Source organism: Coenobita brevimanus, chromosome 101, assembly GCF_032717465.1.
Source record: "Coenobita brevimanus isolate Jiangsu-jjx chromosome 101, ASM3271746v2, whole genome shotgun sequence".
In the NCBI taxonomy this organism is placed as follows: domain Eukaryota; kingdom Metazoa; phylum Arthropoda; class Malacostraca; order Decapoda; family Coenobitidae; genus Coenobita; species Coenobita brevimanus.
This window is the reverse complement of record NC_137054.1, coordinates 29,314,254-29,339,463: the sequence shown is the minus strand read 5'-3', so window position 1 is coordinate 29,339,463 and position 25,210 is coordinate 29,314,254. Positions and strand designations below refer to the sequence as shown.

General features: G+C 41.4%; 1 protein-coding gene across 1 annotated transcript in view; it reads left to right on the top strand.

The window, feature by feature from the left end:
* The window catches only part of LOC145414995 (protein MON2 homolog), a 570,120-nt gene that overhangs the window by 403,486 nt on the left and 141,424 nt on the right, over nucleotides 1-25,210 (top strand). The window contains exon 26 of the mRNA XM_080284414.1: nucleotides 11,644-11,772. Within this exon, the coding sequence (XP_080140540.1) occupies nucleotides 11,644-11,772 (129 nt within the window). The remainder of the gene's footprint in view (nucleotides 1-11,643; nucleotides 11,773-25,210) is intronic.

Here is a 25,210-nt window from a genome sequence, read left to right as displayed (position 1 = left end):
GAAGAAGCAAAAAGAACGAATGATGCAAGGTCAGATGAGGAGAGAAGTAATTTTTTTTTTTTTTTTACAAAGTAATAGGATTGCAAGTAAAAAAAGGCACAGAAACAGCAGGGACAAAATAAAAGCGAGATTTTGGACTCAACCAATGTCAGATATGTGAACAATATGGCTAAATTCTGTCTATCAGTTGCCAGATCCTTTAATCCTGCAAGGGGTGGCCAGAAACAAACCGCCTTCATGTCACCCTGTCCCCTGCCGTTTCATTGCCCTGCTTCCAGCTCACACCCCCATCTCTCATATACTTCTCCACTCCATCCCTGCATCTCATCCTTGGCCTCCCCCTCCTTCTTCCTCCCTCCACCTTAATCACATACACTCTCCACATCAGTCTCTCGCTCTCCATCCTCTCCACATGTCCAAACCACTTCATTCACCACATCCACACCACAGTGTTCCTTCACTTCTTTATTTGTCAGTCTGCCTCTCCATGTGACTCCAAATGCTCCTCTCAAATAGCTCATTTCCACTGCTATCACTCTTGACTTCTGTTCCCCCAACCAGGTCTAAGCTTCACTACCATACGTTAGAGTTGGTATCACAATACTGTCGTCTAGTAGCTTTCTCACTTCCATGTTCACTTCCCTGTTTCTTGTCACTGCTTTCAAGGAACCAGCAACCATTCTTCTTTGTTGCTTCCTTTCAAGCACTTCTCCCTCTAAACTTCCATCTTTGCTCATCACACTAACCAAGTACTTAAATGCACTCACATTTTCCATTTCCTCCTCATCCAGCCTCACTGTACATTCACTGACTTCACTTCTGTCAAAGTCCATAACTTTACTCTTCCCTACATTTAGCTTTAGATTCTGTTTCCTACACACTCTCCCAAACTCATCCACCAAGCCATGCAGCTCCTTTTCGATTTCATTTAACCCGAGGCGTCCCGACGACGTATGGATACATTCCCACGTTTTGTCACGGTGACACCCGACAATGTATCCATGCGTTTTGCAATTGCGAGGTCTGTCATTTGCACATGTTTCAAATTTTGCGCGTGATTTTTGGTACATAGACACAGGCAAGGTGCAGCGAGAAGGAAAATAAGGTATGGTCCTTCTGTGTTGTCTGGGGAAGGCACGAGTGGTGTGGTGAGAGTGAGGGGTGAAAGGGGAAGTGGTGTGGCGGGAGTGAGCGGTGAAAGGGAAAGCGGTGGTGGGAGGGAGGCAGTGCTAGTACGTGGTGTATGTGGGCAGCAGGCAGGCGAGAAGGAGCTGCTCCCTAGCACGTCTTTTGCTCTGCAGTATTCCCGCACTTCCTCCCCACAGCCCCATGTTGTGGGGAAAGGAAGGAAAGGGAAGGGAAAGAGGAAAGGAAAAGGAAGAGGGAAGAGGAGCGTGAGTGGGGAAGGGCACCGCTGTCCACCTCCCCAACCTCCCCCACCACCCTCTCCTCCCCACCCTGACAAGGAATATCACACCTTGTTACATTACTGGTACTGTGTGTGCTTCTGATAATGTGACGCTCACTATAAATGTAAGGCGTGTACATATGCAATAATATGATGCTCAATATAACAGTAAGGCTTGTAAGTATGTGATAACAAGTATATAAAGTTGAAACGGGTGTAATGATAATGAAAAAGTATTATATCAGTTGAAAAATAGAGTGTAAGTTGAAACAAGTCATAGCGAGTTCACTCATTACATACATATGCGATAATATGATGTTCAGTATAATAGTAAGGCCTGTAAATATGTGATAACAATTATATAAAGTGGAAATGGGTGTAATGTTAGTGGAAAAGTATTATATAAGTTGAAAAATAGAGTGTAAGTTGAAACAACAATCATAGCGAGTTCACTCACTATGTACAAAAGACACAGCGATCTTCCCAAAGTGTGATGAACATATAGTGGAAAAGTTGAACCATTTGCAGCACGCAGTAGTAGAGATTGGGTTTTCATTGTATTTTGCCAGGTGTAAATTATCTTTGGACGGAACTGGGAAGGTAGTTTTTTCTTTCATTGTACATATGCGATAATATTACACTAAATATAATTGGATTTGGAGAAAGCATATGACATGGTAGATAGACAAGGATTGTGGAAAGTGTTAAGAATATATGGAGTAGATGGGAAGTTGTTGAATGCTGTGAAGAGTATGTACGATGGTGCGAAGGCAGCAGTGCGTGTGGATGGTGAACTAAGTGAATTTTTCTCTTTGAAAGTTGGTTTGAAACAGGGATGTGTCATGTCTCCATGGTTGTTCAATCTGTACATGGATGGGGTAATAAAAGAGATACAAGGTAGGGTAGTGGATGTTGGAGTGGCCCTGGTGAGAGAGGATAGTGTTTGGAAACTCCCTGTACTGTTGTTTGCAGATGATTCTGTGTTGTTGAGTGAAGACGAAGGGGAGCTGCAAGGCTTGGTGGATGAGTTTGAGAGAATGTGTAAGAAACGGAACCTAAAGGTGAATGTAGGGAAGAGTAAAGTGATGGTCTTTGAGAGAGGTGAAGTTAGTGAATGTACAGCGAGGTTGGATGGTGAGGAATTGGAAAATGTGAGTACGTTTAAGTATTTGGGTAGTGTGATGAGTAAGGATGGAGGTTTGGAGGGCGAAGTGCTTGAAAGGGTACAGCAGGGAAGAAAGGTTGCTGGTTCCTTGAAAGCAGTGATAAGAAACAGGGAAGTGAGCATGGAAGTGAAAAAGTTACTACATGACAGTATTGTGATACCAACTCTAATGTACGGAAGTGAAGCTTGGACATTGTTGGAAGGACACAAGTCAAGAGTGAGAGCAGTGGAAATGAGTTATTTAAGAGGAGCCTGTGGAGTCACGTGGAGAGACAGGCTGACGAATGAGGATATAAAGGAGCTTTGTGGTGTGGATGTGGATGTGATAGGAAGCGTTATGAGGAACACACTGAGGTGGTTTGGCCATGTGGAGAGGATGGAGGGTGAAAGACTGACGAAGAGAGTGTATGTGAGTGAGGTGGAGGGGGGAAGAGGGAGGGGGAGGCCGAGGATGAGATGGAGGGATGGGGTGGAGAGGTATATGAGAGAGGGGGGTGTGAGTTGAGAGCAGGGCAGTGAAATGGCGGGGGACAGGGCGACTTGGAGGCGATTTGTTTGTGGCCACCCCAAACGGGATTGAGGCGTCTGGCAATAGATAGATAGATAGATAATTGTAAGGCCTGTAAATATGTGATAACAGTTCTGTAAAGTGTAACCAGGTGTAATGTTAGTGGAAAAGTATTATATAAGTTGAAAAAAGAGAATGAAAGTTGAAACAACAGTCATAGCGAGTTCACTCACTTTGTAAATATGCGCTAATATTACGCGTCTGGCAATAGATAGATTACGCTAAATATAATCGTATGGCCTGTAAATATGTGATAACAGTTCTGTAAAGTGGAAACTGATATAATGTTAATGGAAAAGTATTATGTAAGTAGAGAAGAGTCATAGCAAACCATATGTGACCGATCTGGGCAATTTTGTTGTGCTCACTCATTGGATCAATGCTTATTTTGCCTATATTTTTGTGTGAAAACTAATATATTCTTGTACTACATGTTATTTTGTTCCAAATTAATAAATATCTGCCAATTCTGAATGATTTCCAATACGTACCTCAACCATGGAAAACGGGACAGCAGCTGAGCGCCTTTACAGAATACGGTGCCAGATGCATGGTGGCTCACCTGTTTTGACCATTTCTAGTCCCAGGTAAGCACTTTCTCTGTGATCTGCCATTGTTTCTCACCAAAAGTGGAGGTTTGAGCCCAAAAAAAACAAATCCAAAATCTGCCAGGATTGGGAGGGGTCGGTGGTGGAAAATCAGCCGGGATGGGATGGGTTAACAAAACAGTATCATCTGCTAACAACAGTACAGGTAGTTCCCAAACACTGCACTATCTTACTAGGGCTGCTTCAACATCCACTGCCCTACATTGTATCTCTTTTATAACCCCATTCATATACAGATTGAACAACCATGGAAACATGACACATCCTTGTTTCAATCCAACCTTCATGTAGAAAAATTCACTCATTTCACTATCCACATGCACTGCAGCCTTAGCACCTTCATGCATACTGGCTAAGTTAATGTACTCAAATGTACATGGGAAGGTATCCAAATTATTAGAGATAAAAGACTAAATCATAGAGACTGAGCCTCATATTATTTTTCTAACAGAAACAAAATTAGCCCCAAAGATATCAAACGACTCTTTAAATTTGGAGGAGTAATGTATTTGGCAAAGAGACAGAAATGTAAAAAAAAGGAGGAGGAGTTATGATACTAACAGAGAAAGGACTCCAAGTAAAAGAGATAGAAATAGACACACCCTCAGAAGTAGAATTAGTTGCAGTAGAGATTAGTACATCAGAAGGGATAATCCCACGGCCAGACGCCTCAGTCCCGTTTGGGGTGGCCACAAACAAATAGCCTCCAAGTCGCCCTGTCCCCCGCCATCTCACTGCCCTCCCTCTTCCCCCTTCCACCTCACTCACATACACTCTCTTCGTCAGTCTTTCACCCTCCATCCTCTCCACATGGCCAAACCACCTCGGTGTGTTCCTCATAACGCTTCCTATCACATCCACATCCACACCACAATGCAAATTATATATGCCACCCGCAACATACACATGGGATAGAGATGAATATGAAGACCTGGCAGAAAAGACAGTTCAGAGTTTAAGAACCCTAATATACAGAATGGAAGAAAAGTCTGAAAGAATTATACTACTGGGAGATTTTAACACAAATGTAAACTGGATTACTCTAGATGTAAAAAGCCATGAGATTTGTTGGGATGAAAAGCTTTTGGATCTTATACAGGAATTTTTTCTTGCACAACATGTAAAGGAAAACACCAGAAGAAGAGGACCAGAAGACCCCTCATTATTAGAACTCATATAAACAGTAATCCCTCATTTATTTGGACATAATAGAGCCAAATGGATGTCTGAATAGTGGCAACATCTGGATAATGAACACTATTCCTCTACAACACCCAGACCCTACCTATACCCACCTCCAGCCCATACCTACCTTATTTTTTACAGTACTTGTGCTTAATTTGGCAGTGTTTTCTGGTCATTCAGGCATATTTAGACATCAAAACACACATAGGAATATCCTAAGTAATGCTAAACACCAAGAAAACCATGAAAAAAATTAAAACCAAAAAACACCCTACCTATACACCACTGTATGTATAGTACTTCTTCTAATTTTGGCACTGTTTTCAGGTCAGTCTGCCATATTTAGACATCAAAACACACATAGGAATATCCAGAGTAATGCTAAACATCAAGAAAATCATGAAAGAAAATCACTGAAAACCAAAAAACACCTGACTTATACATGACTGTATGTACAGTCTGTCTATCTATCTGTCCATAGCCCGACGCCCTAATCCCGCGAAGGGTGGACGCAGACGAAATGCCTCGAAGTCACTCTGTCACCCACCATTTGACTGCCTTTCCCCAACTCACTCCCTCCTCCCGCATATACCTCTCAGCTCCATCCCTCCACCTCATCCTCGGTCTCCCCCTTCCTCTCCCTCCACTTCAGCTACATTTTTTTTTTTTTTTTTTTTTTTTTTTTTTTTACAGAACGGAGGAAGGAAAAACAAATGGAGAAAAAAAATAATCCATACACCAAATTACTGGTGTCCTCTGTTCATAAAATATCTGTAACAGTTAGACTTGAACAGTTGTAGGTTGAAATTTGGAGGAAAACAACTCTGGGGAAGCGAGTTCCAGAGAGATGCAGTTCGGGGAATGAAAGAATTCTGATAGGTAGAAGTTCTGCAATATGGTTGAGTGACATTCCAGTCATGAGCGCTACCAGATGCCCGTGGAGCACGAGGGAAGACATGGAGAGGTGGCACCATGGACGCAACTTCGTCTGAGCATTTGCCAAAAAAATATCTGTAAAATAATGCAAGGGAGGCAACATTCCTTCTTACTTGCAGGGGAGGTAGTTTATATGTAATGGCAGGGTTGTTAATGATTCTAACAGCTTTATTCTGAATTTTGTTTAGTTGTCTTAATACAACCTCTCCACAACCATTCCACAAGGGTGAGCAATATTCAAGCTGAGAGCGCACATGACTCTTATAAATTATAGCTAACTGCTCATCGGCGAAGAAGTTACGGACTCTGTACAATAATCCAAGTTTCTTTGAGGCGGTTTTAGCAAGTGATCTGACATGAGAGGTCCAGCTGAGGGCATGTTAAGTGAGACACCAAGAATTTCAATACTTTTGGAGATGGGAATATTAGTAGCACTGAAGGTAATGTACGAATCTGGCAGTATCTGTCTATTAGTAAACTGTATATATATTTAGTTTTACTAGCATTAAAAGAGACAAGGTTGTTTTGTCCCCATTCACTGATTGTAGCTAGATCTTGATTTATGGAGATGGCTGTACTGAGTTGAGAGGTAGAGATATTAGACTTTGTAAATGGATGTCTGAGTGTGAATGAACTATGTAGTGTTGAGTGAGTGACAGATAAGAGATCATTAATATGAACCAGAAATAGGGTTGGTGCCAGAACTGATCCCTGCGGCACGCCGGCGTTAATTGAGTGGAAATTCGAATATACATCATCTACTTTTACTCTCATTTTCCTGTCACTAAGATAAGAAGAAATCAAAGGAACAAAAGACGTTAGTCCATAGCAAGGGAGTTTGGACAACAGGGAACGGTGCCATACTCTGTCGAAAGCTTTAGAGATATCAAGAGCTACTGCATGAGTTTCTCCAAAAAGATCAATTGATTGATGGATGGTATGAGTTAAGAGATTGAGTATGTCAATGGTGGATCTTTCGTGGCGAAAACCCTATTGTCTATCATTAATTAAGTTGTTGGATTCAAGATGTTTAACAATATGCTTATTAATTAAAGTTTCAAATACCTTACCAAGAGAAGATGTGATAGCTATTGGTCTGTAATTGGAGGGGTCAGACGAACTTCCTTTCGTCGGAACTGGGTGGATATTGGCTTCTTTCCATGAATTTGGGAATAAAGAAGTACGTATGCATAGTCTGAATAATTTAGCTAGGACAGAGGCAAGTTCATGGTAACACTTTTTTAAAACAATTGGTGGAATTCCATCTGGACCTGGAGCTTTGTTGGTAGGTAAATTGTCTAGGATGGATTATACAAATCTTGTCTGTATTTTAAGTGGGGCAATTTCGGGAGAATCAAGTTCCAGTACTGAGACATTCTGGCTGGTATCATCTATGGTAGAGTTTCTTGCAAAGGTACTAGCAAAGATATCTGCTTTCCCGCGTGGGTCATTTGTAATATTGCCATCTGAAGATTTTAGTGGGGGAATGGAAGATAACTTGTTAAAGTTATTATTGAAAGAATTAAGAGTTGACCAGAATATTCTATTGTCATTAGGGTTGTTAAGTAGTTTTGATGCTTGCTTTTGAAGAAAGTTTGATTTAGATAGATTTAATACAGCTTTTGCATGATTTCTAGCAATTTTAAATTGGGAGAGTGATTCAGGTGTTTTTGATTTTAAGTAAGAGTTATATGCTAATGACTTTTGGGCTGTTGCTCTGGCACAATTGCCATCAAACCATTTTGGAGAGTTTGATCTTTTAGTGAATTGTTGACTTGGTATGAATAAATCCATACCAGCTAGTATTAAGTCACAAATGTGGGACTGGGTAGAATTGGGATCACTAGAGAAGAAAGACTGCCATGGAACATCAGCAAGATAATTTCTAAATCCATCCCAGTCTGCCCTGTCAAAGTGCCATCGGGTCACCCTGACAGGTTCGGAATGGGGAGGTGTAGGAGGGTTAACTAATGAGGCTTTGATGAGATTGTGGTCTGAGGATCCAAGTGGTGACAGTACCTCTATCCTGTATTGATCTGGATTATTTGTCAAGAATAAATCCAAGAGATGGGCATTATGGTCAGGATTATCAGGTATTCTGGCTGGTTGCTTTACCAACTGGGTGAGATTAAACGATTCCGCAAACAGCTCGCATTCTAGACCAGCGTCTAGTCAGTCTTTCATTCTCCATTCATTCCATATGTCCAAACCACCTCAGTGTATTTCTCCTAATTTTCCCAGTCACATCCTCATCCACCCCACAACATTCTTTCCCTTCTTCATTTGTCAGCCTGTCCCTCCACGTCACGCCACATGCTTTTTTCAGGTAGTTCATTTCCACTGCTCTTACTCTTGACTTGTTCCCCTCTAGCAAGGTCCACATCTCGCTTACATATGTCAGGGTAGGGATCATAATACTATCAGGCAGTGACTTCTTAACTTCCATACTTTCCTCCCTATTTCTCATCACTGCTTTCAGTGAACCAACAACCTTCCTTTCCTGCTGTACTCTTTCAAGCACTTCATCCCCAAAACTTCCATCCTTACTCATCACACTACCCAAATACTTAAATTCACACACACTCTCCGTATCCTAACCATCCAACCTCACTGTACATTCTCTGACTTCGTTCCTCTCAAACACCATAACTTTACTCTTGTTTACATTAACTTTCAGATTCCTCTTCTTACACAGTGTCCCAAATTCATTCACTAAACCTTCCAACTCCCATTCATCTTCGCTCAACAATACTGTATCATCAGCAAACAGCAACATCGGAATCTACCACACCTTGCCCTCATTCATTAGAGCCACCCCCACATCCACTGCCCTACCTTGCACCTCCTTTACAACCCCATCCATGAATATATTAAACAGCCATGGAGACATCACACATCCCTGTTTCACTCCCACATTTAGATCAAACAACTCACTCAGCTCACCGTCCACTTGCACCGTACCCCTGTCTCTATTGTACATAGACTTCACACAGCACTCAATAATTTCCCATCCACTCCGTATATTCTTAATACCTTCCACATACCTTGCCTATCTACTCTGTCATATGCTTTCTCCAAGTCCATGAAAGCAGCATACACTTTCTTTCCCTTCTCTAGATACTTCTTCACAAAACATCTTAGAGCAAATACCTAATCTACACACCCTTTTCTTCCTAAATCCTCCTTGTTCTTCTCCAACTAGCTCCTCAGTTATATGCCTAACCCTATCAATAATAATTCTACCATATATTTTCCAGTCACACTAAGAGGGCAAATACCCCTGTGGTTACCACATACTTCTTTCTCCCCTTTTCCTTTGTATAAAGGAACAGTTATACCTGATTTCCAGTCCTCTGGAACCCTTCCCTCTTCCCAAGCCAATCTACACAACTTCCATATCCACTCCACAACAATCTCACCCCCATACCTCAGCATTTCACCACACACTCCATCAATTCCTGGGGCCTTTCCCAACCTGATCTTCTTCATTGCTTCCACTACTTCCGCCCTACTGATCTCTTCCTCCCTCCTCTCATCTGTTCTTCTCCCAGCCATTCCCCAACCACTTACACTCGCACTGCTCTCACACTCTACATTCAACAAACCCTCAAAGTGCTCCTTCCATCTCCTCATTTTCTCTCTCTTCTCCACCAATAATCAGTTATTCCCATCTTTCACTTCCCTACTATTTCCCCTTTCACACAGTCTTACTTTCTTTACCTGCTTCCAGAACAATTTCTTACTCTCCCTCCATTTCACACTCAGATTCCTCCTAAACTCTTCATCCATTCTCTTCTTACTCTCCTTCACCAATCTCTTCACCTCCCTTCTGCTCACATATACCTCTCTCTTCTCTTTCTCATCTTCTTCCCTACCTATTCAGGCTAGCCATTCACTATATGCCTTCTTCTTTTGTTCCTTAGCTCATTTCACCTCATCGTTCCATCATGCAGTCCCTTGCACATCCCTGCATCTCCTCCTCACTCCACAAACCACCTCGCATGTTGTGTCTGTCTCTTCCGTGAATATCTTGCATGCTTTTTCCACCCCTTCCATCAGCTCTAATTCATACCTTCCCAATCTTTCTTCCACTGTGCTCTTATACTTTGCCATTTTCTCCTTCTCTTGCAACTTCTCCACTCTTTTCACAGGAGCTGTTTCCTCCTGTCTTCCCCTTTTTCTCTCCACCTCCACCCATTTTCTTTGCAGCCTTACCTAGGCCATCACTAAGTGATGGTCTGAGATTCTATTCTCCCACCCTCTCCACACTCTTGCTTCCAACACTTGTAAGACAGGGTGGAAGTGAGGTTAGCAGGGGAGTGAAAGATAAAAATGGTAGATTACTAGTGGAGAAGGGAGAAAAAGTGAGCAGATGGAGAGAACACTTTAAGGAATTGTTGAACATAAAGGATGGAAGTAATGCAAGTACAGTATAAGTGGCTGGGGAATGGCTGGGAGAAGGAGGGAGGGAAGAAGACAGGAAGAAATCAGTAGGATAGAAGTTGTGGAAGCAATGAAGAAAGTTAAATCGGGGAAAGCCCCAGGAATTGATGGAGTGTGTGGTGAAATGCTGAAGCATGGGGGAGAGATAGTAGTAGAATGGATGTGGAAGATGTGCAGATTGGCCTGGGAGGAAGGGAGAGTCCTGGAGTATTAGAGGTCAGGTATAATTATTCCCTTGTACAAAGGAAAAGGGGAAAGAGAAGCATGTGGTAATCATAGGGGCATTTGTCTTCTTAGTATAATAGGAAAAGTGTATGGTAGGATACTGGTTGACGGAGTTAGAGAAAGAACAGAGAAATTAGTTGGAGAAGAACAAGGAGGCTTTAGGAAGGGAAGAGGTTGTGTAGATCAGATATTCATGCTTAGATCTTTAGTGGAAAAGTTTCTAGAGAAGGGAAAGAAGTTGTATGCGGCTTTCATGGATTTGGAGAAAGCATATGACAGGGTGGATAAACAAGGATTGTGGAAAGTGTTAAGAATATATGGAGTAGATGGGAAGTTGTTGAATGCTGTGAAGATGTTTCTCCATCTTACTTGGATCTTGATTCTGGCCACCACCAAGTAGTGGTCAGAAAATCCACTCCCCCAACCTCTATAAGCTCGTGCATCCATTACACATTTTTGCATCCTTTCATCCACAGACACATAATCAATCATTGCTTTCCTTTAATTCAATTCACCACCCACCCTTCTCATCACTCACCATGTATACCTGTGGATCATTTTGTGCCTGAAGAGGGTATTGGCTGTCACCAACCCCCTCACAGCACAAATGTCCATTAACGCACTGCCATTCTCATCTCTCTTAGCAGGCACACCCCACTAAACCACTAGGTGCAATAATTTGGTTATATGGTTACCATCCAGCATAGTAAATGGTTTCCTGGTGTACAGGAAACCATTTGGCTTGTCACTCAGTGTAAAGTCACCCATAGGCTGAAGGAAAAGGAAAGAATGAAGGAAAGAAAGACAGAAGAGGAAGGAAGGAAGAGAGGAAAGGGCAGTCACCTGAGAGCTGCACTACTGTACATCAAGTAGTGTTATTATATTTAATAGGTATTTTATTCTGTAAAAATTTTTTGACATGGAAACTTCTTAGTAATTAAGGGTTTAAAACTACCTCAATAACAGCTTCATGGGTACTGTATTGTAACACTTAGGTTTCTTACTGACAACCCCAAATGGGTGGTTGTGTTCAGCATCGGGAAATCATAAACATGCAAATGACAAGGTATCTAACATCTCACCCTCCCTTTCTTTTCTCATTCAGACTGACTGGGTGACAATGAACTTTGTTCCATTTGCTGAACGTTCGATGTCAATGGTGGTTTCGTTATACCAGAAGACTTGTGCATGGCAAGAGGTCATTGAGGCTCAGGTTCTCAAGAATATCATACAGGTAAGTCTTATCACTATAAGCAACACACACACACACACACACACACACACACACACACACACACACACACACACACACACACACACACACACACACACACACACACAAACTACTAAGCTGAACCAAACAAGAGTAGCAGAAGTAGAGAAAACAGCAGAAAGGAATGTCCAGGAGTTAAAGGTATGGGCAGTAATTAGGGAGTTACAGGAATGGACCACAGAACAGGAAAATGAGATCAAAATTCTTTGGAATAAACTGGGAAAAGTTTGTACACGCAGTGATGAACAAGAAAGAGAAGTCACAGAATTAAAAGTGAGTAATGAATGTGCCTCTAATTAAATAAAACATAAGAAAGGGACAGGATGAAAAGCAAATTAGATGAGTATGAATCCAAATCAAGGATGCAAGATGAGCACATTAAAGAAATCAAGGAGCAACATAAGGGGTGGAAGAAAATTCAGGAAGAAGGAAAGCGATTATAGAACAACAAAGCAAGGCAAAGGTGGAGAAGGAAGTGGTTAGGGTACTGAGAAGTAGAGAATCTTTAGTTAGGGATGTAGCATATAAGAAAAAATGTGTAATAATTTCAGGAGTAAAAGAAAAACATATGACAGTAAGATCAGAAAGAGAAAGAGAAGAACTGAGTAAGGTTAAAGAAATAATATCAGTAGTTATGGGGGGGAACAACAAAGCTCAAGAAGAGATTGAAGAAGTGTTTAGGTTAGGAAAGTACGAGGAAGGAGGGGCGAAGCCATTGAAGGTAAAATTTAAGTCCCAGGCAACAGTATATGAAATTATCAATAGAACATGGAAATTATCAGACAAGGAAGGGTTCAAAAATGTTTGGATAAGGGGAGATGCAAATGAGGAAGAAAGAGCTAAAATAAAGGAGTTAGTCACGGAAGCAAAGGCAAAAAACGAACAGAGAACGGAGGAAGAGAAGTCAGTGTTTTATTGGAGAGTCATGGATCAGAAATTAAGAAAGTGGTACTGACGGAGAGAAGGAGAAAAGAAGGTATAAAGAACATGAAAAATAATTTGAATGTGGCATATACTAATGTTGATGGTTTAATATCGGCAAGGCTAGAAATTAATGATTTCTTGAGGGTACATGATCCTGATATTATGTGCTTTGTAGAAACTAAGTTAAGAGAGGATATTGATGTCCATGTGGGAGATGGTAAATACAAACTGTGGAGAAGAGACAGAAAAGAAAAAACAGGAGGAGGAGTGATGATACCAGTGAAGAACAACATAAATGTAAATACCGTGGATATGGGAGAAGGCAGGGCTGAAGTGATAAATTTGAAATTAGTAACTGGAGAGAATAGCAAGAGAGATATGGCGGTAGTGTATGTTCCCCCTAAGACAAGAGCATGGAATGATGATGAATAAAAGGAGATGTTGTCAGACATGGTTAGTTATTTACAGAAAAGAATTGAGAAAAGCAGCATTATAATTTTAATGGGTGACATTAACTGTAGAGAGGTGAACTGGGAGGAATGGGACTCAGGAGGCAGCAAAGATTCATGGGGTACTATATTATTAAATATAACAATGAACAATGTGATGACACAATGGGTCAAAGAAGAGACATGTTTCTGAGGTGAGGACACACCAGCAAGATTAGACTTACTGTTTACCAAAGGACCTGATGTAATAGAATCTTTGAAAAATCTGTGTCGTATAGGAAAAAATGATCATGTGGTCTTTGAGTTCCAGATGATAACAGGGAATATGGAGCCAAGAGACGAGCTTTATTGGCAGGGAAGATACAACTTTGGGAAAGCAAATTTTACAGGATTGAAAAAAGTTTTCGAAAATGCAGATTGGAGAAAATTCAGAGAAACAAGAGAGATACAGAGGAAGTGGGATATCTTCCTAGACGTCTATAATTCGGGAGTGGAAAAGTTTGTGCCAAGAGTAAAGGGGAAAGAAAACAGGAAAAAAGGAGTGGTTTAATAGAAGGTGTATAATACCAAAAAACCAGAGAGACATTGCGTGGAACAACTGGAGCAAGAGTGGTAACAACAGAACAAAGGAAGAATATGAAAGAACCAGAAATGATTACACAAGAATACGTAGAGAGGAAGAAAGGAATTTTGAAAAAGGTAGAATAGACAAATGTAAAGATGAACCCAAACTGTTTTATAGATTTGTCAGTTGCAAATTGAAACAAAAGGAAGGAATCACCAAACTGAAAGTAGAAGGAAGGAGAGGTCTATAATGATGCGGCAGTGCAAGCTAAAATAATGAACAAATGTTTCCAAGTCGGTCTTCACTAATGAAAAGGAGTTTGTGGAAGGGGAGGGAGTGACTAGGAAGGTAGTAATAAAATATTTAAAAGTGGAAGTACAGGAAGCGTATAAACTACTAGAAACTCAACATGTAAGGAAAGCCCCAGGACCAGATGGAATCTCTAATTGGGTACTGAAAGAATGCAGAAAACAACTAGCGGATAAGATTCACAGTTTAATTGTGTGTTCTCTGGAAGAGGGGAAAGTGCCTCAAGAATGGAAGATGGCAAATGTGGTACCAATTTATAAGGGAGGAAACAGGGAAGAACCCCTGAATTATAGGTCAGTGTCCCTAACCAGCATGGCCGCAAAATTGTGCGAGACAATCCTGAAAGATAGGTGGATAAAATATCTGGAAGAGATCAATATTTTGGCTGATAGCCAGTTAGGATTCAGAAGTGGAAGGTCATGTGTTTCCAACTAGTTGAGCTTTTGCTCGAGCGATTGACGTGCTACAGGAGCGAGATGGTTGGGTGGATTGTGTATATTTAGATTTGGAGAAGGCCATCGACAAGGTACCCTATAAGAGATTAATGTGGAAACTAGAGCATATAGGAGGACTGAAGGGGAACCTCCTGGAATAGGTGAGAGACTTTTTGAGAGACAGACAAATGAGGACAGTAATAAAGGATAGGATGTCTGGATGGAGGGAAGTAACAAGTGGAGCCCCAAAGGGCTTTATGTTGGTGCCAGTAACGTTCCTGATTTAAATAAATGATATGGTAGATGGAGTGAATAGTTATGCAAGTCTTTTTGCTGATGATGCAAACATCTTAAGGAAGGTAGAGGTTGAGGAGGATTGTAAAATGCTGCAGGAGGATCTGGATAGGATACACGATTGGAGCCGGATGTTGGAAATGAAATTCAATGCAAAGAAATGTAAAATATTGGAAATGGGTAAAAGTACCAAGAGGCCATCATTGAATTATTTGATGGATAATGAATCAATCACAACAGCAAGAGAAGAGAAAGATTTGGGAGTGCTAGTTCAGGATAGTTTGTCACCTGAGAAACATATTAACAAGACAGTTAGAGAGACGTATAAACTCTTGACTAACATGAGAGTAGCTTTTCATTATATGGATGAGGAGATGATGAAAAAATTGATTGTGGCCATGATCTACCCCAGGTTAGAATATGCAGCAGTAGTGTGGTCCCCACACAAAAACAAGATTGAGAGAATACAAAGAACAGCAACCATGATGGTCCCCAGTCTACCAGATCTGTTGTACAGAGAGAGGCAGGAAAAGCTGGATTTGCCTTCCTTAGAGGAAAGGAGAAGAGGGACGACATGATTCCAGTATTTAGGACCATGATGGGAGTAGATAAAATTGACAGAGAATATCTGTTTGTATAGGATAAGAGAGTAACAAGAGGACATGGAATGAAATTGAAGAAGCCAAGCTGTTTGAAGGATATCAGGAAATATGGTTTTCCTTATAGATGCATAGACCAGTGGAATAGCCTGAACAAAGAGATCATCCAGTCTATAAACTTCAACGAGTTTGAAGCAAAATTTGACTTATTGTGAAACGGAGACGGGACCCCACGAACGTAGCTCATTTCCTGTATATTGCAATTCGGTAAATATAGTTAGGTAAATACAATTAGGTAAATACACACACACACGCACACACAGGAGAAAAATACATTTTTTTACAAAGTAATAGGATTGCAGGTACGAAAGTGGTACATAAACAGGAGGGAATAAAAAGGAGGAAGGTAGTAGAACCATGTCATGACAAGTATATAAACAAGATGATTAAGTTGATGTACTGAAATGTGGAAAGAATGGTATCTAAATTATTTGAGATGAATGATTATGTCAGAGAAAATGAACCACAAATAATATGCCTAAGTGAAACAAAATTAACACCAAGGATATCAAATGACATCCTAAACTTAGAGGAATATAATATATGGAGAAGAGATAGAAACTAAAAAAAAGGAGGAGGAATTATAATATTAACTAAGAAAAATCTAAAAGTCAATGAAATAAAACTAGATATACCCTCACAAGTAGAACTGATTGCAGTAGAGATCAACACATCTGAAGGGAAAGTAATTGTAGCCAATTTGTACATGCCACCCAGATCAAACACATGGGAAAGATACGAATATGAGGACCTAGCAGAGAGTACAATTCTGAGTTTAAGAGCATTACTACATAAAATGGAAGAGGAATCAGAAAGAATTATACTAACTGGAGATTTTAATACAAATATAAATTGGAATACTCTAGATATAATAAGAAAAGAAAGCTGTTGGGACCAAAAGCTCCTGGATCTCGTGCAAGAGTTTTTCCTAACGCAACATGTGAGGGAAACCACCAGAAAAAGAGGACTCGATGTACCCTCAATGCTGGATCTCATATTTACTAGGCAAGAAAATGATATTGACAGTTTAATATATCACCCTCCACTCGGCAAAAGCGACCATGCAGTACTAAATTGCAACTTCAGGATAGCATATGACATAGTAAACAGCAGTGACAGTTACAAAAAGAGCCTAAACTATAAAAAGGGAAATTATCATGACCTAAAGAAGTATTTCTTAGAAATTGATTGGGAAAATGAGCTTAGAGGACAAGATTTAAATCTATCTATCAATCTATTGCCAGACGCCACAATCCCGTAAGGGGTGGCCATTTGGCTTTGAGTTATTTGTTTTATGGGGAGGGGCACTAATCCTCCACCAACCCACTTGTTGACATGTAGGGAGCATGTATGGTTTGGTTATATGGTTACCACCCAGCGTAGTAAATGGTTTCTTGGCTTACAGGAAACCATTTGGCTTGTCACTCAATGTAAAGCCACCTGTAAAAGAAAGAAAAGCAATAAGAAGTGACAGGAAAGATTGGAGAAATATGAAGAGGATTTAAATGCTGTATATAAAAAATTTTGTGAATTTTATGAAATAAGAGTCCAGAAGTACATCCCACAGCACAAAGAAGCAGGTAAGAAAATAAAGAAATGGTTCAATACAGAATGTAAACAATCAAAAGAAAAAAGAGATTTGTTGTGGAATAGATACAGAAGACACAATAGTGAAAGGGCATATAATAATTACAAACAGACAAGAAACGATTATACAAGAATAAGGAGGGAAGCCCAAAAGCAGTTGAGGAGGATATCATAAATAAAAGTAGTGATCAACCGAAGCTTTTTTACAGCTACATCATAAGCAAAACCAAAGTAAAAGATAAAATACAATCCATTACAGACGAGGGAATCACCTATACACAATCTATCTATCTATCTATTGCCAGACGCCTCAATCCCGTTTTGGGTGGCCACAAACAAATCGCCTCCAAGTCGCCCTGTCCCCTGCCATTTCACTGCCCTGCTCCCAGCTCACACCCCCCTCTCTCATATACCTCTCCGCCCTATCCCTCCATCTCATCCTCGGCCTCCCCCTCCCTCTTCCCCCCTCCACCTCACTCACATACACTCTCTTCGTCAGTCTTTCACCCTCCATCCTCTCCACATGGCCAAACCACCTGAGTGTGTTCCTCATAACGCTTCCTATCACATCCACATCCACACCACAATGCTCCTTTATATCCTCATTCGTCAGCCTGTCTCTCCATGTGATCCCACAGGCTCCTCTTGAATAACTCATTTCCACTGCTCTCACTCTTGACTTGTGTCCTTCCAACAGCGTCCAAGCTTCACTTCCATACATTAGAGTTGGTATCACAATACAGTAATCACTCCAATATCCGACGTAATTGAGCCATAGGTAGGTCAGGTTATTGATTTTGTCCGGATATTGGGTCCCAGCTTATGGACTTGTACTTATGGACCCTGACTCAGAGAAACACCTATACAACTCCCTCTGGACATGCATAGCACCTATTTAAGACCCAAATCACACCAATAAGGCACATAAATGACTGAAATAAATGCAAAAGAAACATAAAGTGAGGGTTTAGAAGTATGTTCATACATTAATAAACATTCTGGTACTTATGGACCCTAACCTAGCCTAACTCAGAAAAACACATTCCTTCTGCACATGCGTAGCTACTAACACCCTATTCACACCAATAAAGGACATTAAAGAGTGAAATGAGGTAAGTATAGTAGGGAAAAAAGTACAGTATGAAACATTCTGGCTACTTTCAGCAAGTCCCTGGCCACCTCGATGAATAACCGCCTCCTCTCGGACTCTGACGGTAAGAACGATTTCCTGAAGCACTTGCAGTACACTGTTCCTGAAGTCTTGCACTGAACTTAGTCAATAACACACAGAAGTCCGTTCTCTTCACAGTGTTCACTTCTGTCCAAATAATGCTCCATTGTAGCTTAGTGTTGCACTTTAACTTTTCCCAATTTTTTTTAATTTTCCAAAGGCAAAACAAACAAGTCTATTTACATTACATTATTTTTCTATTGAGTCTTTTCTCTCACAACTTTAAATCCTTAACACAACACATCGTTTTCTTCACTACACAACACTCAAAATTCCCGTGTGGTCTAGCGGAGAAGTTCTTGCTGTTTATTCACTGTCAGAGTCCGAGAGTATCACTGGCAGGTAACCTAGGGGTGCATCGCTGGGTCGTGGTGATGGCGTACCCACTGCAGAGGACTCTGAAGAAAGCCGCAAACTCACGTCGAGCGGTGACTCCACCGTGGCTGATGTGCTGGGCTGTGGCTCGGAGCATGAGGGCCTGTCTTGGGGAGGCAACGGAGTGGAGCCAGGGCTGGGCACAGCGGGGGTCACGGGCCTGAAAAAACTGTCAATGGTTGATTGACGCAATGACTGACGATTCTGATGATTGATGATGTGCTGCCTGAAAGCACGCACTTCCTCCACGAGTCCCAAGGGCCCCATCTCCCTGTCGCAGTCCGGGTATTCCAGGTAGTCTAGGACGAACTCTAGATGTTCCCGGAGTGCGCTCAGCTTGGGGATGGCTGGAGTAGTGTCCTGCTGAGAGGAGTCCGCATCATCGTCGCCTTCAGCGTCGGAATCTTCAAGTTCGGTACTGACACCAGCAACTGAAGACACGATCTCGATATCAGACAACGTCTGATACCCAGGATCGCCCTCGTCGTCATCCAACCACTCACGAACATCGTCTACATCTACATCGTCGCCGTGCATACATAGCCGTGCATGGAAGTCATCCACGTCAAACCCTAGAAAATCTTACTCCACATCCGTTCCGAGAAGCAGACGAGACCAACCATTTTCAAGAGTTTTCACAGGGACTTCCTTCCATGCACTAGCCCAGTTGTACAGCGCAGACTTGTTGTTGTAGCGGCGAAGGTTTTCCAAAGTCCGCTTGCCTCGTGTGTCCCGTCCCTCCCTGCGCTTATCCTCGTCCACGAGAACAACCATCACCTCGTCCAGGAACTTCCGACGGTATAGGCGCTTTGTTGCCACGATCACTTCTTGGTCCATTGGTTGAATGAGAGCAGTCGTATTAGGTGGCAGAAACATGCACCTAATACGGCCATTTTCAGCAACCAAGTCCTTGTCGCACGAGTGGGCAGGTGCATTGTCAAGTAGAAGGAGAGCCTTTACCTGGTCGCGCGGGATTCCCAGTGTCTTCTGGTAATGGATGACCTCCTTGACGAAGTGACGGTGAAACCAGTCTTTGAAGATCACAGCTGTGAACCATGCCTTCAAAGAATGGTATCAGACGACAGGAAGGACATCCTTCACCCCACGAAGGCACTGAGGCTGCTTTGCACGGCCAACAACAACGGGCGTAAGCCGGTGCATGCCGTTAGCACTGGCACAACACAAAGCAGATATCCATTCCTTGGAAAGCTTGCGGTTAGGTACACGCTTCTCTGTCTCCTCGGCTAGAGTGTTCGTTGGCAGCGAGCGATAGAATAGGCCAGTTTCGTCAGCGTTGTAGACTTGACCGAGAGTTAGCCCCTCCCTGTCGATCAAGCCTTTCACCTTGTGCCGAAACTCTCAACTCCATCCTCGTTAGCGTCCAATGCCTCGCCATGTGCTTTACGGTTGGTAAGGCCATGTCGCAACTTGAACGCGAAGAGCCAACCCTCGGATGCCTTGAAGTCTAGGGCGTCGTGAAGCCTGGCGAACTTCTCAGCAGCAGCCTTCAGCTCTGTTCCACGTACCATCACACCAGCAGCACATTGCTGTCGATACCAAATCAGCGTGGATCGGTCAATTTCTGCAAACTTAGGGGTAAACATAACCTTCCTTTCCACGTTCCGTTTGCTTCTCGACGAGAAGTCAGCCGTGTACTGCATGAGTTTGTCTCGGGACCTCTTGATATCGAACAAAGTAGACCGGGCCAGGTTGTACTCGCGAAGAATCCGGGAAGAAGACCAACCCGCATCCACTTTCTCCAATATCTCCCTCTTCTTCTCCAGAGTCAACACCATTCTCTTCCTTTTCTCAGGTGGCGGGGCCATCATCACACACACTAAGAGGAGGCCTGAAAGCAGCAGGAGGCCATGCAGCAGGTAGGGCATCACCACCAAAGCGATCACGTGGGCAGCCATTACGAGGAGCGGACACTCGCGGTGAGAGACAGGCGGGAAGTGGGGAGGATGCAGCGGCGCTCTATCGGACGTCGGAGGAATGACGTGCCAAAACAATGCTCTCCCGCGGTGCGCGTGGCAAGTTCAAATTACGTACGGGGGGGGGGGGGGGGGGTGCCCCCCCCCCCCCCCAAACCATTTTGGGAATGTTGGATCCCAGGACGATTAGGTCCGGGTAGTGGGGATGTTCGGTTATTGGGCATCCGGATATTAGAGTGATTACTGTCATGTAGTAACTTTTTCACTTCCATGCTCACTTCCCTGTTTCTTATCACTGCTTTCAAAGAACCAGCAACCTTTCTTCCCTGCTGTACCCTTTCAGGCACTTCACCCTCCAGACCTCCATCCTTACTCTTCACACTACCCAAGTACTTAAACGTACTCACATTTTCCAATTCCTCACCATCCAACCTCGCTGTACATTCACTGACTTCACCTCTCTCAAAGACCATCCCTCTTCCCTACATTCACCTTTAGATTCCGTTTCTTACACACTCTCCCAAACTCATCCACCAAACCTTGCAGCTCCCCTTCATCTTCACTCAACAACACAGTATCATCTGCAAACAACAGTACAGGGAGTTTCCAAACACTATCCTCTCTCACCAGGACCACTCCAACATCCACTACCCTACCTTGTACCTCTGTATTACCCCATCCATGTTCAGATTGAACAACCATGGAGACATGACATCCATGTTTCAACCCAACTTTCAAAGAGAAAAATTCACATAGTTCACCATCCACACGCACTGCAGCCTTCGCACCATTGTACATGCTCTTCACAGCATTCAGCAACTTCCCATCTACTCCATATATTCTTAACATTCCACAATCCTTGTCTGTCCACCCTGTCATGTGCTTTCTCCAAATCCATGAAAGCCGCATACAGCTTCTTTCCCTTCTCTGGAAACTTTTCCACTAATGATCTGAGAATGAATATCTGATCTACACAACCTCTTCCCTTCCTAAAGGCTCCCTTTTCTTCTCCGACTAATTTCTCTGTTCTTTCTCTAACTCTTTCAATAAGTATCCTACCATACACTTTTCCTAAGAGAAGGATATTTGTGAAGCACTAAATAAGAATTTCCAATCAGTTTTTACAGAAGAAAAATTTTTTGAGAAGGACTATGTGGAACATGCATGCCCACACATACTACCAAATATACAAATAGCAGAAAAAGTAATACAGGTGGAGTTATGTAAATTAGACAGAGGAAAAGCAAATGGTCTTGATGAAATTTCATGTTGGGTGCTACGAGAATGTTCAAAGGAGTTAAGTAAACCATTATTTTTAATTTTTAAGAAATCTTTGAGTCAAGGTAAACTACCTGATGTTTGGAAGAAAGCAAAAATTGTCCCCTTATTCAAGAAAGGAAATAGACAAAATCCACTCAACTACCAACCAGTATCACTGACCAGTGTTGTAAGCAAGGTATTAGAAAAGCTTATAAGAAATGCTAGGGTAAATAATCTAGAAGAACACTATATGATAACAGAAAGACAGTTTGGTTTCAGAAAAGGAAAATCATGTGTTACTAATCTGTTGAGCTACTATGACAGAGTAACAGACACAATACAGGAAAGAGAAGGATGGTTGGACAGTATCTATTTATATTTCAAGAAAGCATTTGACACAGTACCACACCGAAGACTTTTATGGAAGCTGTACCATCAAGGAGGAATTCAAGGCAAACTCTTTTGTTGGATGCAAGATTTTCTCTTACAAAGAGAAATGAGAACAGTACTAAGGGGAAATTACTCATCATGGAAAGAAGTGACTAGTGGAGTACCACAGGACTCAGTGCTGGCTCCAGTCATGTTTTTAGTGTATATAAATGATATAGACAGTAACACTGGAAATGAAAGCTATCTAAATATGTATGCAGATGATGCAAAAATACAAAGGAGAATTACTAACAGACTCTTGTAAAGAGCTACAAGAAGAATTAAATAAACTTCATGAATGGAGTAATACATGGCAAATGGAATTCAATGTGGACAAGTGTCATGTAATCAAGTTTGGTAAAAGTGGAAAAAGACCTGATTGGGATTATATGTTAGGAAATAAGACCCTACACACCACAAAAAGAGAGAAGGACCTAGGTGTAATTATCAGTAACAGACTATCTCCGGCTGACCACATCAGCGAGAAGGTACGGAACATGTATACACTGCTTGCAAATATGAGAATAGTGTTCACATACATAAATGAAGATATGCTAAGAAGTATTATAACATCATTCATCAGACCAACCCTGGAGTATGCATCAGTAGTCTGGAGTCCTCATGTCAAAAAACACATAGACAAGATTGAAAAAGTTCAAAAGGCCGCTACAAGATGGGTACCAAGCTTAAGGGATCTAAGCTACGAAGAAAGACTAAACAAACTGAATCTTCCAATACTACAGGAGAGAAGGAAAAGAGGTAACATGATAATGCTATATAAATGCATATCAGGGAAGGAGAAAATAGACATAAATGATTACTTAACCTATGGGGAAGCATCAGCAAGAGGACACTGCAAAAAAACTGATAAGAAGAGAGGTGATAAAGACTTAAGGAAATTCAGTTTTCCAAACAGAGCAGTTGATCAGTGGAATGCACTACCGAATGAAATAGTGTGTGCCAAAACAATTCACAAATTTAAGGATATGTACGATAAATATGGTTTAAGACACGGGACAGTACGAGCTTGACTCATTCCTATAAAGATACAAATAGGTAAGAACACACACACACACACACACACACACACGTATACAGGTATACCTCGATATACAATATCTCATGATGTGATACCCCGGCTTAACGATGGGGATAGAAATACCACAATACCCCTCCTAACAATGGCCAAACCTCATTTTAACGATGGGTTTTTATTTTTATGATGATATTTTGGACTAAAATTGTGTGTTTATTACCTGATTTTAGACTTAATGTGTTTTAGCCATAGGGTGTTTTTTGACTTAGATTAATGTATTTTAGCCATAGGTGGGGGGAACATTGTCATTTTAGGGTACAGTTAACTAAGCTTAATTTTTTCCAGACTTATATTTAACAGTTTTCAGATTTTTTATTTGTTGGTTTTAGTGAGATATTTACAGGTGTTAATCTTTGCTTAGCTTCTTTTACAGTTGTTAAGCCATTTAGATTGCCTTTAAAGTTGTTTTTTTACTCATTTGTGTGAGTTTAGGACTTGGTTGGGGGAAAATCCAAGACTCAAAAATGCATCCCCATACTTTACATGTTAAATCTACCCCGAGATATGATACCCTGCCAAATGATGGGTTTTTACCTAACCAATTGCTTTGTTAAACCGGGGTATACCTGTTTATATATATATATATATATATACACACACACAGTATATAAACACTATTTATATATATATATATATAGATATACAGTATAGAAATAATATATATATATATATATATATATATATATTAAGCAACATTGGGTCTGGTTAGTCCTTGGATGGGTGACCGCCTGGGAACACCAGATGCTGTTGGCATAACATTCTCCCTACGTGTCAAGTGGGGTTGGTGGAGGATTGGTGCCCCTCCCTGTAAAGCAATTAACTCTGAGCCCTTGGTCACCCCGTTTGGGATGCATGACGTCTGGCAATGAATGAATGATGAATCAATATATATATATATATATATATATATATATATATATATATATACACACAGTACATAAATACTATATACTGTGTGTGTATATATATATATATATATATATATATATATACAGTGGAAGCTCGATTATCCAGGCTTGGATTATCCAGCTTTCAGTAAATCCGGGCCGTGACCCAATGGTTCAGTGGTACAGCAATTCATAGAATTATCCGTACGAATGCTCCGGTTTAAACAGGAAGCATCCAGTTGGTAGGGAGAGAGGCATGGATAAACCAGAGAGGGTCTTGCTCACTCTGCCCCCACCCACACCTCCTGCTCACAACTCGATCACAAAGGTGGTAGGGTGGAGTTTGGTGAGGCAACTGATACTCCTGACGTAGCCTAACCTTGCTTAACTACTTAATAATTTGACCTAATTTAACCTAACCTGACGTAACCTGGGCTCCAGTTGGGAAATTGGGAAACTAAATCCACTTTTGTGTACGATGAGTTTCTTCCTTTATGCCCGAAGCAATCGTAGGTACGGCTTAAAGAACGTGATAAAAGAGAAAATCTTTCAGCAAGAGAAGGTAATTTACTACCCTCAAAATAGAAAAACACAGAAAACAAACTGGAGGAATATGAAGTGAATTGGTGAAGTCTTTAGGCTGTATGCTTAGACGAAAAGTAATGGGTTTCCTAGTTTTAGGGAATGAAGTGAAACAAGAATGTCTGCTAATCAGAAAAAAAAAAAAATACTCATCTCATGTGTTCTCGTAAGTTAGCATTCAGTTCTGCATTCTTCGTTAGGTATCGCGCCTCCCAACACATTTCGGACCGACAGAGCATTGTTATTTCTTCCTCTTACATTTACTGTTCACTCTTTTGTTCGTTCTTAAGTGCACTGCATGTATGAGAATATTAATACAAACAATTATGCATTCCATTAACCCCATCATAGCTGTCAGCCTCGAACAATGGTTTACTGTACCGG